Source organism: Corvus kubaryi, unplaced genomic scaffold, assembly GCF_017639235.1.
Source record: "Corvus kubaryi isolate FWS band 111438036 unplaced genomic scaffold, C.kubaryi_AGA036_p1.0 137, whole genome shotgun sequence".
Taxonomy (NCBI): domain Eukaryota; kingdom Metazoa; phylum Chordata; class Aves; order Passeriformes; family Corvidae; genus Corvus; species Corvus kubaryi.
Window position 1 is genome coordinate 21,459,199 of NW_024580671.1, and position 19,170 is coordinate 21,478,368.

The window sequence follows — 19,170 nt, forward strand, 5'->3', positions numbered from 1 at the left end:
AGGAATAGAGCTGACACACTACACAGCTATTGCACTGTCAGGTAGGGGATAGTCAGATACCTGGGAGATGCAATTTCCTTTCAAAACTTCAGATAAAACTCAACTTTTCTATTTCTATTATTTTCAAAGTTACAGTAGAGGAACATTACTTCAGTATTCTTCCTGTTCTGTACAGAAGGCATAACAATGAAGGACCAAAGCATACAAAAATCAGAGCTTCCAGAGAGAGAGAGCTTATTCCTTCCTCTGACTCCCAGTTCTCCACTCTTTTACCGAGACTACCAACTTAATTTGACAGGATGCCTCTTTTCCCCTTTCTAAAACTCTTCTTCCTTCTAGTGCAAAGGACCAGACAACACAAGCCTAAACCAAAAGACCTATTTGCCATTCCACAAAATCCAGTATACTTGAGGAGTGTGAGAAGTGGAAGAGTTGTGGTGAGTGAGGTTTGCTTAACTTTGTGCAATTAAACCTTCTGGGAGCAAGAACCAGACTTGCAAAGTGATTCACTTGGTCCCCAGCATAAGCACAAACACCGCTCTCAAGAAGTAGAGAAAAAATGACTGACCTTCAGAATTGTACATTATATTCTTCATAACAGCTTTTCCTAAAATTATTACTTAGAAGCGCTGAGTAGGAGTAAGGCAGACAGGCCAAGGTTCCTTGCAACTTTCCAGTGCTGGGAGATGCCTGAATCACCACACTACAGGCAAAATAAAAGATGATGTAGGGCTGTAAGTCACTCATTCTTGTGCTGTATTCAACCACAAAGCTGTGGTGTCAAAGGAAGGAAAGTTAGGAAGGAAGCACAAGTCTATGTGTTTTGCTGCACAGAAAACTTGTGTACATACATGTCAATGGGTTTCAAAACAAAAACACTGGCTCAGTATTTTAGAGGGAAGGATTAATTCCAAATGCTGCTGTTATACATGTTATTCATGTTATACATGACTGCTACAAGCATTCAAGTCATATGCAAAAGTATAGTGAAAATTCACAAGTCTGGACACATTCTACAGAGAAATCATTATGACCTAACCATTTAATCTCCTGTGGTCAACAAAAAGCTTGACCTAACAGATGTTTTGTACACTCTGCTCTGCAGTGTGCCAAACGTGGCCAGGGCAGAATGCCAGAAACAGCCTTTTTAGAAGCTTACTGGACAACCAGGAACTCAAGACTACTGATGGCAGTTAGGCTAAAAACAAATTAGAAGGAAGGCACACAGCAACACTGCAAGGGAATTAATACAAATTGTGTCACTGAACACGTTTTGTTCTTTATCACCACAGCACTTAATTATTTTGAGAGCTTGCTGATAGGTGTGGTTATTGAACACAAACCTGGTCTCTGCAGTTTGCATTTTGTCAGGAAGATCTTTTTAGCCTGGAAACTGAGAAGTGATAATTTATTCTCTATGTCAAGGAATTAAGAGGAGTTAGTCAATTCAGTCATCTGAAGAGTTGAGAGACCTGAATGAGGCAGTATGCAAACTCTTTAGAAGAGTCTGAAAGTTGTCTAGCATCGACCAAAGAATCCTCCTTCCCAAAAGAGGGCAGCAGGTCTCTATATTCAGAGGAGCATAGACTCCTCAGGACAAGGATGTAAAAATAAGGTTAGAATCAGGGTAAAAGTAATGGAGCAGTATCTGACCCAGAATAGGAAGGATTACAAAGTCACCCATTTACCATAATTATTCAAAAGATGATAAAAATCAAGTAATGTGTTTTCTTTTTTATTCTTGCTTTCTGGCTAAAAGAATGCTGTAGATCTTATCTAGACAACAGTTATGCAGCAGAGATACTACCACAAAGTGGAAAAAGACTCAAAAAAATGTGAGGGTAACTGTTAAAGGAGAAATAGAAATTTAGCTGCAAATTGACCATAAATACAGTGTTTCCATGTTGTTATGACACAAAGAACAGGAACACGACTATAAATATTCTAAGTCTGAAGACTGATACTGACATTCAGGGCTGGGATGCAGTAGCACATAGAGCGGATAAAAAAAAACCTTATTGGATAAAAAGATGTACTGGAAAAGATGCACTGGAGTTGTGGTAACAGAAAGGGGTGAAATTCAGCATCCCAAACTTCAGGCCAGGACTCACAAGAACTTCTGCAAGGTTTTTGTTCTCCTTGTCTGCTCTGAGCTGAAGGCTCAGATGCACTGCCTTAGCACACTCCAGGCACCATGCTAACGTGACAAGAGAACAAGAGTGCATTAATTCCAGCTGCAAAACCTACAGATAAAGGCAGTTAGGATAGTCAGAGAAGAAGGGAGACTACTGCCTGAAGGATGGTTCAGACCTTGGATTGTTTCGTATAGCAGAATGAGACACCATCCTCTACTAAATCCTTCAGGAAGGAAAAGCTGTTATTAAAGGGCAGAGCTGACAGAACAGAAAGTGGGTATAAACCAAACCTGCAAACATATTTGTCTGGGAAACAAAGTTCTCACACCTATCAGAGTAAGGAAAAACAGTGGCAATACTACTAAGTGAAATTTCACCTGCTTATAAAAGAGACAAGATGTCTTATTTTTGGCCACCAGACTGACTCAACCTAGGAGGCCCCTTCCATTTGCCGTACAAGTATGATACACAGTAACTTGTCTGTGTGTTGAATACATTCATCAGCTTTGCAATAATTTGCAGTATAATCTTGCCATCCCACAGCAAATCCACAATTTCCTTCAGCCAGGATATTTGCCAGCACGTTTACTTGGTGTACCTGAGGCCCAGCAGCTTTGTTAGCCCGGGCACAAATACAGTAGCAGAGCTGTTTGGCAGCAGATGTGTCCCCTGGTAACTATCTGGAGATTCAAAAAGAATCTTGTGAACTGGCAGGGGGATAAAATACCTGGTTTCACTCAACATACTGAGGGAAAATCTACAGCTCCCCTATTTGTGCCACCTTTCAGAAAAAGCCCTTATTTTGGTTTCCTAAGTTGTATCCACACAATTTGTAAATACACACATGAAACTGTTCAGAAGCTACTGCTTCTAAATGGTGTCCCTAACTCAGACTATCCAATCCTCTTCAAAACTAGATTAGTTTAGTCGATTCTGATCTTTCTCACTCTTCTGTATTGATTGCACAAATTTATTTACATGAAAAAATAAAAAAACCACCAAACCTAAATCATTTCAGTGACTTACTTTGCTTAAAATTATTAGCCTCAAAATTAGCAAGCAACTTACAAGTATTTTGAGACACTTTTCAATTTTGGTAGTACCTTAAGTACTATTTTTTTCTTACTTATTCATATGGATGGCTGTGGTGAGTACATACTACCTGACACCTGCCTGACACACACAAATGCACATCCTGTCTGAGGATGGGTTCACCCCTTTGACAAAATGACTGAGTTTCTCACTGAATCCTTCAGCCTTTCAGAAAGGAAAGGTTAGAGGCTACCTATCTTCTTCTGATGTTATTATGCAATTCTGTTCATTTTCCGGGCCTCCAGCACTACAGATTGAAATGGATTTGCATCACCGACCATCTGTATTGCTCAGAGCTTCAGCTCCTCATACCTCTTGACTCAATCTCTCAGATGATGTTATTACTGCAGCTATTATGGTCAGTATGCATTACTCCATTTATCTTATTAGCACTGACTGAGGCAGTGTTAGTCTGACCACTGATACAAAGCAACTGCTCCACCCTAAGCCCATCACTATTAAAAATAAAATCAACCAACTTCTTTTTTTCCCCAAAAAGTGACTTATGACAGCTGTGTTGGCTGCTCTGTAGCCTCACTAAAGTCAGACTGAGTAAAAGGTAAGCACTATCCATACAGTTGTGCAGTGCAGGAGAATTTTTTCTTACTGTTTTTTTTTTTTAACCACATAATCAGGATAGCTGTTTTCCTGTTGGAATAATTATTTTTCCACTATAGGAAAAAAACCCACAAATTCAATCAAATTAGGAAAATAAATTATCCTTCACACTGAGAACACACATGCTTTGAGAGCAAATGTCTGCAGCCAAGGTATAAATCCATCCTAAATAGAAAATCAAGCAAGATATTTAAGTCTTATGCCTGTAAAACTTAACGAGCAGAACTAGAATACTAGGAATTCAGTGCACTCATTTCAACAGGGCACACTCTGACCTAGCCCTAAGGAATCAGATCAATTCTAAAAGCTCAATATTAATAAAATATAAAATCTTTACTATTTACATAATTCATATTAATGTATTTTTTTCTTTATCACAAGGTTTAGGAGTTTCGTTTTACAAGAAGCATCCACAAAAGCTGAGGCAGAAATACAGATCTGCAGGGTTTGGGATGTCGGGTTTGTTGATCTGGTTTGGGGGGTTGGAAATGTGTGATATTTGTTTTTAAAGAAATTAAATGGCAATTTACAACTTCTACTACAATAAAGAGAATAAAATGACATTTCTGAAAAAGTAGTAGTATTAAGTAACTTGTATTTCAGTATTTTATGCTTAATGCGTAACTTTAAAACCAATGAGATCATAACATGCAGTGCAGCACTCATTCTAGTCCCCTCCTATAGTACCTACAGCTTTTTTCCCTGCCTCTCATGCATACACACATACTCTCTCTCTCCTCCCTTTATTATATACATATGTACATGAAACCCCACACAAATGTACGCTTTTCACATCCCATAAAGAATCTGGCAGAACCACAGCATGCAGGGAAGCAGGAATGCGCCACCAGTAGCAGGACTCTGCCTCTGCCATGGATCATGGTCTCACTTTGAGCACACAGGAGCTGACTGTTTCCCTCCTTCCAGGATGTGAACACATTCAGAGTTACAGCATACAACCTTATGGGACCAAACAGATACCAATCAGTTCATTACAACACACAACCTTATGGGACCAAGGAGATGCAGATGAATTTACCAAAGCTCAGAACAAAGGACATGGGTATTCCAGTTCTGGATTTGGTCCCACTGTGAACGTGAATCCCACACAAAGAGGGGCTCACTACAATGATCACCGATCGATCCGTGAGAATTAAATGTCACGCCTGTCTTAAAGTGACATCACTCAGCAGTGGGTTGATCTCACAGCCTAATTACTTCAAGACCCATGTCCCCCTTCCTGTGCACCCTAGCACTCTGGGGTACCTCCAGCCTCCCACCTCGGCCTCCAGAAGAGACTTAGAACCAGTATAGAAAATTACTCCTACGGTTCAATGCTTCCAAGCATTTATTTTTATTTATTCCTAATATAAGTTTCTATATATATGTCAATGTAATTGAGAATTAAGGCTATTAAAAACAGTTCAAATTAATAAATTAAGGAGTGCCAAATAGGCGGGAACACCCAAACAGATGCCTGGATAAAACTTCACCCCTGATGAGCACCTTTACCCCTGATTAGCCCCTTTAAAGAACTGCTTAGGATAAAAAAGCCTTATTAATTTACAGGTTTTTTAAAAGAAGATAAATCTTTAAACTTTCAATTTTTATTCTGTCAGATATAATTTCCATATTGCTGTTTTTTCAATAACATGTAAAAATCACAGTCCATTTGGTGGCCCATACACTTGACAGCCAACAGCTGCGACAGATACACATGCTACTAATCAACACAGAGGATGCTACCCAGAGGCCCTCTGCAAGCATCAAAGACCTCTCCCAGGTCTATGAGTAGCAGACTATTGCAAAGCCAACTATTAAAACAAAATACACTATGTCAGCATTGCTATTTCATAAGCAGGTTCTACTAGAGTCATACATTAAAAAAATACTTGAAGAGAGCATCTGATATTGAAATGGAAATACTATTCCTATTTTACCTGTCAATCTGCCCCTATTAGTCCCTGTCTCATCACTGGAAAGCACAGGCACAGCAAACTTGCAAATCAGTTCAGGTCTATCTGCAGGATTAGATTCAGTGGATGGCTCAGGGTGTCACAATATTTTCCAAGGGCACTTTATTTGCTCTCTGAAGATACTCTTGAAAATGATTTCTTAGTCATTAACTATTCATTCTATTTCTTATAATCAGTTCTTTTAATTAGTATTCCAGGCAGCTTTGCTGAGGATCCCACACTTTCAGTAATTAGGGGCAGTTTGTTGCCCCTAATTAACTTCAGACATAGAAAGGCTCTTATTACTTCATTATTTCAGCTGTTTTTATGTTTGCATTGCATATGCTGTCCTGCTTTAATAGCTCAGAAAGGAGATGCCCTGTTGTGCTATTTATCTCGTTTAGGTTCCATCTCTCTTTCTTGACTCTGTGTTAGTTGCTGCATTTAAATCTCTCTGACTCTCTGAGGTCACATCTACACTGGTAAGCAGTGTGACACCACAAAAGTGCATCTGTACAATGAAACAGAACCCTGCCAGCCTGTAGTCTCCTCCCTTTTGTGCTGCTCTGCATAGTTAAGTGCATTTGTAACAGACACAGCTTGTAGTACAGCAAGAGGGTCGTGTATGGAGGCTTTAACCAGTTTACTGATTTTATCACACCTCTGCGACCTCCTGAAGGCCATTCCAGACTGAGTTCTGACTAACTGTTGTTAGCAATTATTGTTTTAATAAACCATTAGAGTTTAAATATCCAGAACACATAAAACAGCTGGAGATTTAGTAATAATCTGAATAATTTTATTGTTATTTTAAATAAATGAAACTTCTCTTTCTTACATGGTGTTTTTCACCTACAACAGCAAGGTGTATTAAAGTAGCAGAAAGACTGTTGTAATCCAGTTGCTCCAATTAAAGTTTGAGGAAGAGTCAAGCAAAGACAACAGCAGCTCTGTTCAAAGCATGCCACTGATCTTCCGGGCGATTCAGAAAGTAGAGGCTTTAAAAATCCCCCACCCATCCCAGGCTATGGGTGGTGGGGGCAAAGAGGAGACAAACAAATTTTCATCTGGCTCTAACAGAAGTCCCGTAACGTACATCCTACACTCAGGGTGTCTGAGAGAGAGCCACACAAAAAAATACTCACATAGTCTGGTATCAGTGGGTGACTGCAGAACAAACAGATTACCTTTACATTACACAGCTAAGAATGACACTTCCTTTTCAGAAACACATGAGCAAAATACATTGATACATGCACACGCTGCTGGATCTTGTAATTTTCATCTTACCACTGTAGGATATTTGTTTTTTTATATTCCAGGTAGTAAAACAAAAGGCTTATATTCCTAAAACATAGCTAGTCATTTTATAACATTTATTATCACAGAAAAATGCTTGGGAACATTAAGTAAGTTATTAAGTACCTAAACATTAAGTACCTAAAAACTTGGGTGGCAGAGAAAGACAACTTTAAAAGCTGGCATTAATCTCAAGTGGTGTTTTTAAAGTAAATTAATCTGGGAGACAAAGTATGCTGAAAAAAACACAAACTCACATAAACAAGATTGTCAGAACTTGTATGACAGAATATTTAAGCTAAAACATGCCTAGCTACTTCATAACCATGTAGTAGTATACTCAGAACCTCTACCGTGTGTAGCACATGTGTGGCTATGACAATGACACTGCACTTGGGAGTTGAGTTACCACAAGCTGAATCTAAGTGTCCATTCAGACAAACACTCCAACTGCTAGCTGGAGATTGCTACCAAAAAAAAAAAAAACCACTAAAGGAGTTTGTTAACTTCCATCTCCAAAAAATACCACTATTTACTCTTAAATCCCTACTGGTAAGAGACTGAAAAATCCTCTGCCTTTTAACGACACTGTAGGAAGGAAGAGAAAGTGAAAGGGGAACTGATTTCTAAGATGATTTAATATCAGATCTATACCAAACAACTTCTTATTTATTTTTAATTCTTCTCTTTATTTATGCTCCATCCATAAGGAGGTCAAAGATAATTAAAAAAATCAAATGGTCAATATTAATATTTTAGCAATAATACGTATTTGATGTATTAAACAGTTGCAGTGGAGAAACATTTGTAGAACACTTCTGAATAAGAAATAACCTTGCTACAAGGCCTCAGAATACATAATTTAGAAATAAATCAAGGAATTTATGAGCAATAGGCACAAACTGGGGATGTTTCCCAGCAAAAGCCACAAAGATAAACATTCGGCAGAGACTGCCTGAAGGTGAATTTTTTCTTAGAAAAAGAAAACTTATGAATTCACCATTAGAAAAACCTAAACATATAAAACAACTCCAACTTTCTGCAGAAAAAAACCCACTGTTTTCCTCAGTGCACTATATGCCACTGCTTTGGTTTTCATGGAGTCCAGCTTCTCACCAGCTCTTTGCCCTTGCTATTCTGTATTACGCTGACACGGATTTTGAGACTATTCCCGTATTTACCAGTTTAACCATCATCCTTTTTTCTAGACCAGTATCTTTCCTGCAAACTCACCCCAAAGATATTCCTCCTTCATTTCTGTTTAATACTGAAAAGCATAACTCTCACGACCAATGGATTTCTCTGCTACAAATTCATTACTCTCTAACTTTGTCACTGTCCTTGCTGAACTGTTCCTCTACTCCAAAATTAATTAAGTTCCATACACTTTCTCAACACCTTCAACTCAGTCCATGAAACTCTCCATCACTGATGGCTATTTCTCCTCTATTTTTTTTAGATGTACACCATCTCTTCAGAGACCTCATTTAAACCCATATAATAGATTTGTCCTTTCTTCCACATCCTTGTCTATGGCCCAAACAAGTCTACTCAAAGTATTATCCTAAGGATTCATTTTGTGTCTATACCATCACTCTGAGTATCCCTCCAGCACTTTCATTACACAGAAGCTGCCAGCCTCTATTTCTAAAACCCCACAGACAAGACAACTAAACATAAATGAATAATTAATGGTTGAGAGAAAAATGGAAACAGAGTTGCAGAAAAATTATTGTATAATCACCTCCTCTTTTTCTAATTTTGATTCACCAGGTCACGTATTTAAAGAAGTACTCACTGTAGCTCTGTTTATTCTTCACAATGCTGTTAATTAATGCTTTTCCCTTTCCTGACAGGAAAAACACTCAAGAACATTCTTGAACTCATGCATACAAGTAATCATACTTGAAGAGAAGCATATGCTTTATCTCCTCACTGCAAAATAAATAAGAACCAGAAATAAATTCTATTGAGCAAGTACCATCAACTTCTAGAGAATTTTAAACACAAAATGAAGAGCCTTCAATGCTTATGGCTGAGAAAATAACCTTCAAAATGCAAGCTTAAGCTGATGCAGCCTGGTACCGACATGCAAACACTCCATCTCTCCTGCTGCTCAGAGTTTCCCACACACAGCAACAAATTGAAAACTGCCTTTTCACAGCTGCTATTCTGAAACCTGGGGGAATCAGCTGCAACACACAAGAACAGGGCTGCTTTCAATTCAGTGCCAGCACTTCTAGGCAGAAATGGGCACTGGAGATAGGCACTAGGCAAATGAGCAGGACTCCAGCAGATGCTGTTCCTCTCCCTGCCTCCCATCCTGAATGGCAACAGCCAGAAGTTGCAGAGAAGTCTGAGTGCCAGCCCTGCACATGCCACTGCCATCAGCTGGCAGCAAGGGGAGTAACTTGGAAAGAAATACAGGAGGCATGTTTGCAGCTAATGTGCCAAAAAAACCCTACATAAAAACTGACTTCAAAATGAAACATTTAGAAACCTTAGAGACTGGCACCTGGTTCAGAGTAACATACTAACTGGGGCTCAGTACAACTAAATACAGAACCAGAGTCGAGGCATAAAGACAAACACCCCAAAATACACCCCTCAATGAGCAGAGGTGAGGAGGCGAGCCAAGCACTCTCCTAGCAGACAACACATCATCCCATCTTCCTCTAAGGATACCTCTTGGGTCGATAAGGCAAGTCTTGTCCCTGACCTATTAGCCTTCCACTTGTAGCAAGGGAAGCAGCAGGAGACAGGGATATGTTAAGCTAGCAAAGTAGGAGACATCTACACACAAGGAAAAAACAAGGGTAACGGGAGAGTAGAACACAAATACAGAGGTATATTAAAAAACCAAACCAATACATACCGAAAGCAACTTCAGGATGATATCAACATGAAGTTAATATCATTATGATATTATTATCATCTACGGGAAAAAAAAAATGGTACAAAGCCAGAAAGAGAAAAACCAACTCTAATAACCAGCATGAAAATGGAAAGGCACTTGGTTAGTAGTGTCCCCAAACATGAACTGGTGACAACAGGTTTGCCTGGGGGAACAAAGGGGAAAACTTGAAAATTTACTTTTGTAGAAATACACTGCTCAATGAATAGTCAACTAGCAACCAAACAGTATTTTCTGGTCTGGCAATACTGTACAGTTAAAGACAGTATGCGGAAGTTGATATTTTGATATATTGTACCTCAGGCAGGCAAAGGAGTGTGGTTCAGAGAGGAAGAAAGTGTTTTCCCCAGCTTTGTTATTCCACAGCATCAATGCGTATATTTCACAGATGATGTCAGAGAAAGTATTAAAGACAAGATGAGCTGATTTGGTATCTCTGCCTCTCAATCACCAATTACAGCAGTTCAGATACGCAAAATACAATGTGAGAATAACAACTGCAAAGGGTTAAAAATGCAAGGCAGCCCAGCCAGACAATTCCCCCAGACAGTCCCTGCAGAGACGGTGGCAATCAACTGATCCTTCAAACTTTCCTCCTCTCAGCTCCGCTGTAGAAAAAACTAGTAACTAGTCTTCCACAGCCACTTTAAATGGGGTATTTGGCAACAGAGTTAACACATTTGTCAAACTATGTGGGTGACAGAAAAAAAAAAACAACCTGAGGTCACATATTCAGAAAAAAAATTTTAATTGTCCCATCAAATAACAGTGACTAATCAAATTTCAAAGGCAAGTAAAGGCAAAATAGGCAGTGAAAACAAAAAAAAGCCGGCAAAAGAAGAGAGTGATAAATTTTTCATCATAGTAGACCAGGTTTGCAGACTGTCCAATCATGATCACTTCATTACACAGCTGTTTACCAACACGTGGCTTTCCCAGCACATTGCCAGCTTCTGGCCAAGCCACATCAATCAATTCTGAGCTGGTAGGCCAGAAGAAGAATTTAAGATTAAAACAGAACGCTGATGGGTTACTACGGCTGGTTACAAGAAGGCTTTGATTCTCTCATCACCCTTCAGTATTTCTTCAGCCATGGCTGATTCAATTGCCCATGGTGAGCAACTTTCCTACTGCAGGCAAAACCAACTTCTTCCCCAAACAGCCACTTCTGACAGGGGTAAAAAGATCTATTTGTGAATAATCTTGTCTCAACATGTACAGAGATCTATCTGTAGGCTACCATATTATGGGCTTTGGCAGGATTTACCTGAACTCTCTATACTCACTTGACTAAAAACTACACACAACTTACAGCATGATGACAAGGTATTATGGGGAAAAATAAGGCAATAAAATTGATTTAAAATTACTTTCTAAACACCACAAAAAGAATTGAAATTTGTAAAGGAAACAATGAAGGTAGAATTGGAAGACATGTTCCTAGAAAGCTCTTTAGTACAATTTTGACCAGATGAACAAGTTTTATAGCTATGCTTTTTCTCTGAAATGTATCTAGAGTTTCTGAAAACAATGGCTTTGGATGTACTCTCCCTATTACTTTAGCAGTGCAGAAAACAACATCTTATGAAGCATGTTCAGAGCCCAAGAGACATTTTTTCTTTCCCAAAACATGCTTAGCCAACAAATAAGGAGATACACATCACCAGCTCAAAAGTAAGGAAATACAGGGCTTTAGACAAAAGAAATAAAAACATTGGGAGTAAAACTGCAATCCAGAGAATGAAGTCTATCCCCATAAACAACATTTTCCTGAAAGTGTTATTTAGTGGACACATATCATTGTAAACCTCTCCTTTACAGATAAAGTCCAAGAAAGAGGAAAGAATGAATGCACAAAATTCAGAGGAAAATAAATTATTGATTATTACTGCTTCTACTGTCAAGAATTAGATGCAAGTCAATGGTTTTGATCTACTTGTGATTTAGTAGCTGGACGGGAGAGAAGGAATGGAAGGAAAATAGGTAATCAAGTATTCAGGAAGTAAATTCACTCACTTATGAATTCTACATAGCCAGATCAATTACTTCTAATACCTATCACCTATGAAAGCAAGACCTGAATTATCAGCTTTGATGTACTAAGCCTTTCATGCATTACAAAATCTTATTTAGCCTAGGAGTGCTACTTCTCCCTTAGCCTTGGATTTCTGTGTGGCCACTTGATTACTAGAGTAAATTTTAAATGTTGAGGAAGAAAAAACATAAGAAGAACACCTTTTTTTTTGGTAGTTAACTGTAGCACTTTGCTGTCCCTTCCTTCCCCAGGAACTTTAATTCATCTCCCAGATACAGAACCTGCCTTTGGCACACACTCCTTGAGTAAAATTGGGTAGGCACATATGAATGTACAATTGGTTGGTATAAACAGCAGTTACCAGGGTCATCATCTAATCCCTGACTCAGTGTATGTTCACATTCACCACCTTCCCCTGATGGAAGACAGTCACAAGTGAATTTCTTTCACCACCTAAATCTCATTCTATGGACAAATCCAATCTGGTGGTTTGAGATTCAGTTTGGCTGGGGTAGGAGAACAGAAGAAAGAGGAATGGAATTAGCTGATGATTGTTTTCTCTTTTTGTTGGGACTAGAAACGAGGAAGAGTGAAGAGGCAGAAGAGAAAAATGGTGAAATATGTTTGAGAGGACTCATAAAAACGTGGTAACTACAAAAAAGTGACAGTCTCTTTAAACCAGGGACAGACAAACTTTGCTTTATAAAAGAACAATATGTAATGCATTGATGCATTAATATTTCTCTACAAGTTGGAAAATACATGACTAAATGTTCACAAATATCTATTGAAAATATGTTACTAAATACATACTAGCTCTACTCTGTAGAGCTAACTCCATCTTCATCAGGATGTGCTACCCCACCTCAAAAAATAATACCATGCTTCAGTTCCACACCTCCAATATTAGATTATTCCCCCTTCTCTATCAAAAATCTACCAGCAACCAAAGCAGGGTAGGATACAACAGCAGGTCATCAACTAACTGAACAGTTTTAAAAAGAGTATTTCTATCACATATCCTCGAGACCGAAAAAAAAAAAGGCAGCCATATTATAAAAGTATGTGATTCAGCAAACCCTGGGCTAAATTACATTGAATTTGTCATTAAAAGCAAGTTAGAGGAACTGATGGACTCTGGTGAATTATGCTAGTTCTTTTTTTTTTCCTTAAGTTTGATTTTCTTTTTTAGTTAATCTTATCTATCACAATACAGCAGAGCTAATTTTACTTTGCAAGAAGAAAGAAGGAAGAAGAAAGGACAACAGAGGAGTGAAACATTGCCTGCATTCAAAATTCTTTAATTAGTATAACACAGTCCATTAAGTATGGTGGTTTCAAGATACCACAGAGTACATTTTAATCTGATACTAATGCAAGAACATAAGAAGCCAGCCATACAGTAACCCATTTCCTTATTGATATTACAATGCAGTTGAAGATATTTGATATATGAATTCCATCTCATTCCCTTACTGGATAATATGTTCCACATTAAAAAGAAAGCAAACTGCATTCCTCAGTATTTGCTCAGCAATATGCCAAATGAACTGGCAGAAAGAAGAAATTACTTCTGCTTTTAAGCAGGGTGGATACTGGTATCTTTCAGGTATCTGAAAGACTGCAAAAGCACTACAAGGAGTTCACAAGCAGAAAGAGGCAGGGGGCTGAAACCACAGAACATCACAGGTTCTCATTTAAAACCATACCTTGGATCACTGTTGATGGACAGGGCATGCAGTAGCTAACAGTGCCAGTTAACACAGGTAAGGAACCACAGTCCAGCTTGCAATGGACACCCAGCCACATGCTGTCACACAAGTCAGAACTGAGGCAAAAGAGCAAGAGGTCAAGAAATAGTCCATATCCATACCCTACCTTGGCAGATAGAAAATTTATTCAGAAAGTAAGACAGACTTTTATTCCACTGAATATGAGTCATAGAATCACACAACGGGTAAGGGTGGAAGGGGCAACAGTGGGCCATCTGGTCCAACCTCGCTGTTTAAGCAGGGTCATCCCAGAGCACATGGCACAGGATTGTGTCCAGATAGCTCCTGACTATCTCCAGTGAGGAAGACTCCAAAACCTTTCTGGGCAATTTGTTCCAGTGGTCGATCACCCACACAGTAAAGAAATTCTTCCTCACATTCAGGTGGAACTTCCTGTGCATCAGTTTCTCCCCGTTGTCTCTTGTCTCACTACTCTGCACCACGAAGAAGAGCATCCTCTTGACATCCTCCCTTCAGGCACTTATATACATTAATAAGGTCCCTTCTCAGTCATCTCTTCTCCACAGCAGCTGTCACACCTCCAGAAGCATCTTCCCTTAGGACACAGAGTAAGACAGGTGGTTGTACTCCCATTCCCAAAGCTGACATGGGGCCACCGTGCAGCACGAACGACAGAAATTACACATAATAGAGGGCTCCTTCATACAGCTTTCGGCAATCCCAAACTACCAAAGCAGGTTTTCTGAACTCTCAAAACTCATGACCAGTTCTATTACCCTACAGGAAATAATTTACTGGGTAATATTTACAAAATTGTCAAATAATAAGAAGGATGGCTATGTGCATTTCATTACTTCTAGACAGAAGTGCAACTCCTAGAAAAAATTATTTTTTGTGTTATTTCTTATTTAAAAACACTATTTCCTGACCAGGAAAACACAAGACATCCTTGTTCTGCAGCTAAATTCCTAACTATGACAAAAGTCTCTTTGTACGTACAGTAATTAATGAAAAATCCAGAATTCACTTAAAAATAGTAATTAGCAGGAGAAACATTTAATTTTAGGTATCAAGTCAATTTTGTCCATCAGTCTGTTCATTGCTCATATGTTAAATCCACAACAGTTTTATTTCTGCATTTGCAGCACATCAGTAATCTCTTTTCATACATTTAATAAAAATAATTAATACAGTAGTTATTTTTAAAACAGTCTCTATACTTACTGACTTAGATCAGTGAGAACTTCTAAGTGCTCAGTATCTTCTGCAACTGATGGCCACAAGCTGCAACTTGAAAGCTGATTAGGAAAATTTAATCAAGAGGAGGGCAATGCAGCACTAGAGCATGTCACACAGACAGGTTGTGGGATGGATCTCATCCCCTGAGGCTTCTCAGTCTCCTGCTTGAACCTAGACTGATACCAACACTACATCAAGTCTGCTTTGGCTTTGTCTGGTGGAAAGTCACATCTAGAGGGATCCAGATGTCTTTTCAAAATATCATTTCTATGATGATTCAGTTTTGGGGTAGGGAATTTCCAGTGGGGTGAAAATTTTTATTTCAGATTTTCTTTGGCTTTCTGCTTACAAGATGTCTCTATTCAGGCTCCAGAGTTTAAGTACCTAACCCTTAATAAAAACAAAATAGTCTTCCAGAAACAGTCTTATTATTACTGCCATGTTGCCACGTTACCTTGTCTGAGAATTCACTAAACACAATTACCTATAGCAGGCATACCTCAGACACCCCAAAACATTCAGTATTGGATTTTACAAACCCTTAGACACATGGAAGTATCAAGATCATAAAAGCCAAGAAGAACTAAATCATTTTTGTGTCCTATCACTATCTTTCTGAAAAGTGAGGTAGAATGAGGGTTTTGTTTGTTTCTTTTGTTTTGGATTAGTTTGTTTGTTTACAGAACTGAAAGTAAGAAAGATACAATTTTTTAGACCAAACATTTCAAGAACTGAGCTTTTAAGTAGTTACCTGGAAATGTAGTGCCTTAATCCAAAACTTTAAGTATTCTACCTATTCAATACCTCAAAAGTAAGAGAGAATAAGCATAAATACCGACCACGCACCTGCCAGGTCTCAAAAGCCTGCCTTTCATGGACAAGACACAGAGAATAACTTTGGTCAACCTTCATTAGAAGGTCATTCTCACCACAGACATGCACGCTGATTGTTTCTATGTACAGGGAGCGCAGTTAATTCATGAAACAAAATAGTTTTGTCATTCACCTGTGTTTTATGGCTTAATTTGTTCGGGTTGGGTACAGACGGTGAGAACGCGACTCGCAGGAGGCACCTCTGGAAGGTTTAATTCAATCCATCAGGCAGCGCCGAGAAGCAGGAATGTATCGTCCACCGCAGAACGGCCCCCGCGCCCGCGCCCTGCGCCCCTGTGCCCTTCGCACGGCGACTTTGAGCGCAACTCTAAAAACTTAAACCACTTCACCCCTGGTGACTGACGGATTTCTAGATAAAGGGTGTGCTTTGGGCAAGGCGCGCTGACACCGAGCCCCGCAGCAGCGCTCCGGCAGGCGCTCCCCGTGCCGTGCCCGGCCGGTGCCGCGGCCCCGCTCAACCTGTTGCGGGCCGGAGCGCCGCGGCGGCGGCAGCGCGGCACCGGCGAGCGGCACGGAGCGCGCGGGATGGCCCGCGGGGGACGAGCGCGAACGGCGGGGCAGGGCAGCGGGGAGGCGGGGGCTCACCTTCTGCTGCCGGCGGGCCATGTCCGTGGGCTGCCTGGCGTTGAAGGGGTGCGCGATGCACCTCGCGATGAACACGTAGAGCTGCAGCCGGAGCCGCTTCTCCCGCTCCTCTCGCTGCAGGTGCTCCTGCTCCTCCCGGCCCTCGCTCAGCACCGAGGGGCTGGGGCTGGCTGCCCGTGCCGCCCCGGCCTCCCTGCCCCGCGAGTCCCGGGGCGGCGGCGGCAGCGAGCGCGGCGAGCCGCCGCCCGCCGCCACCAGCACGTCCCGTCGCTCCTCTTCCAGCAGCTCATCGGACTCCTCCTCGCTGGAGGAAGGGTCCAGCATCGCGCTCGGCGGGCGCGCCCCGCGGCCGGGCTCGGAGCGAGGCGGGGAGCGCCGCGCACCTTTCCGGACACGTCGAGTTTACACACGGACTGTTTCCGACCGGCGGCAGCCGCCGGGCGGGAGCGGCGGGGCGGGGAGCAGAGGCGGGGTTTGGGAAGGGGGTCGAGCCTAGGTTGCCGTGGGAATTGCTCCGAGCGGCTCCCGGCGGAGGCAGAGGCGGGACCGGGGCCGGGCTAAAATCTCCGCCCGCTCCGGCGAAGGCAGCGGCCCGCGGGTGCCCGGGACGGGGTCGGGCAGGCGCGTGTGAGTGCCATAACTGCGCACCCGCCCCCGCACCCCAGCGCACGGCACGGCACGGCTCGGCACGGCACGGCTCGGCACGGCACGGCACGGCTCGGTCCCAACGACAGGGGCAGCCCGGGCCAGGGGAGCCCTGGCTCCGCTCGGGCCCTGCCGGCCCTGGCAGCGGCTGGTGCGGTGCTCCCTGCCCCGCGTCCCGGCCGGCGTGGGAAGCGCGCCCGCCGCTCGCCAGCCGGCTCGGACACACGGCGGGACTCCCTGCTGGAAGGGGAGAGGGGGGCTGTGCTCGCCGCCGACCCCGAGCCTCGCTGGCATCCTCTGCCAAGTGTTGGCAGGGGAACGAGAGGCATCTCAAATGACCCCAGAAAAAGAAGCCACCAAAACCGTGCGTTTCTGAGGTCGCGGGCGGGCTGATGCTGAAGTGTACATTGCTCTCGCAGGTTACTTCTGTTGAAAGCCTGCAGCCACATCTCTCTGAAATCGTTTTTCCAGACTGTCTGAGGATCCAGACAGGTGCATAATCACAGTGGTTGTTGTCACAGTTTAGGCTGTGCAAACATACAAAAGCCTACCACTAGCACTCTCTAAACAAGAAGGACTTCACCATGTCAGAGCCAAATTTCTGGAGTCTGATCAGGTCCTCCTGGGAAGGGAGGCCTGGGGAAGGAAGGGACATCAGATTTCCTGTGGATCAACAAATCCTTCTCTCACTCCCTACACATCCACACTCTGGGAGGGCAAGGGAAACTACTGAATAGGGAAGTATCAGGGACTAGGAGGACAAAGGCTGGAGGGATGGACTGGTACACAGAAAGGCCATGACTCTTTATGCTGCTCTAAAACGATGGCAGCTGAGGCTGTGTCTGCACTGCTCTGGGCCCTGCTCATTAGCAGTGGCAAGTTTTCAAAGCCCTGGATGAAAACACAACAAACTCAGGCAGCCAACCCAATTCTCACTGTATGAGCTGGACTGGGTTTAGAGTGGTGAAGTACTCTAGTCCTTTATCAATATTTTGAAGTGCCCAGTACTGCAAATTTAGGAAAGGATCTTTAAAGCTGTCAGTTATCTCTCTAGTGAACCAGCTCTCAGAAGGTGGAATTCCTCCTGCTGTGGGCAGCAGCTATTAGCTAGATGGCAGCATTAGGCATTAAGAGTCTGAGTTCTTCTGCCTCTGATCTCTACCAGGGGAACTAGGAGAACACTGAGGGAGAGTCCTGCTAACAAACACACAGGCTTTCTTCACAGTTTGGGTGCAAAGGTAGCAGTCATACAGAAATAGGTGGGCTACTTATATAGGTGGCTTGTGTGCTTAACATTAACTGACAGTAGCAGGCAAAATCTGTGAAATGCAGAAAGGTAGTCAGGGAAAAGCATAAATGTCAACTGACTGAACATTTCTGATCACATTTCCTCAGCGCAGTAATTGCTAAAGCCAGCTTTTGTGGGACCACCATCACCAATCACGTGCCAGTGCTTGTGTCTCCATTGCAAGTAGTGCTTGTCCTGTAGTAGATAAGAGGTAATTCCATAAAAAATATGGTTACTGTAAATGACTTTTTCACTAAGAGGAATACAATGTCCACTCAGATTTGTGGATGCCTTTTGCAAAAACTTGTTCTCATTCTAATAGCAAGTAAAATTAAAGTAACACTACAAAAACCTTGCCACTAAAGATGTGCAAAGCACAGTTTGGGATATGAATTCTATGAAACTTTAAAGCAGTCAGGCCCCAAAAAATTTGAAATGTAGTGGCTCAGTCCAGCAGTGTCATCTCTCAACTACTGCTGCATTAAGGCCAGGATGATCACATTGTCATACATAAGATTATATAACTCTTTAGAAAGGGTTATGGTTGCTCCAGTAGCTGCCTGAACCTTTATGGAGGGAAGATGTCTCTGTCTCGCTTTCTTTCACACTATGTATCAAAATCAGAGTTGTTAAGATGGACAGGAACTTTCTGAGCTTATCTAGTCCAACTAGCAGAGCAGGGTCACCTCGAGCAGATTGTCCAGGGCTGAGCTCAATCAGGTTTTGAACAGCTTCAAG

The 19,170-nt window shown here is 41.8% G+C and overlaps 1 protein-coding gene across 24 annotated transcripts in view; it reads right to left on the reverse strand.

Annotated features, from left to right (window-relative positions):
• The window catches only part of CADPS2 (calcium dependent secretion activator 2), a 294,985-nt gene extending 278,031 nt beyond the window's left edge, over nucleotides 1-16,954 (reverse strand). For 18 of the 24 annotated variants that reach the window (XM_042018158.1, XM_042018156.1, XM_042018147.1 and 15 more), the window contains exon 1: nucleotides 16,500-16,953. In XM_042018158.1, coding sequence (XP_041874092.1) covers nucleotides 16,500-16,823 — 324 coding nt within the window. In that variant the 5' untranslated portion in view covers nucleotides 16,824-16,953. Of the gene's footprint in view, nucleotides 1-16,499 lie in introns of all 24 variants that reach the window. The other 6 variants (XM_042018140.1, XM_042018137.1, XM_042018148.1 and 3 more) reach the window with 2 other exon arrangements.
• Between the last annotated feature and the right edge of the window lie 2,216 nt (nucleotides 16,955-19,170).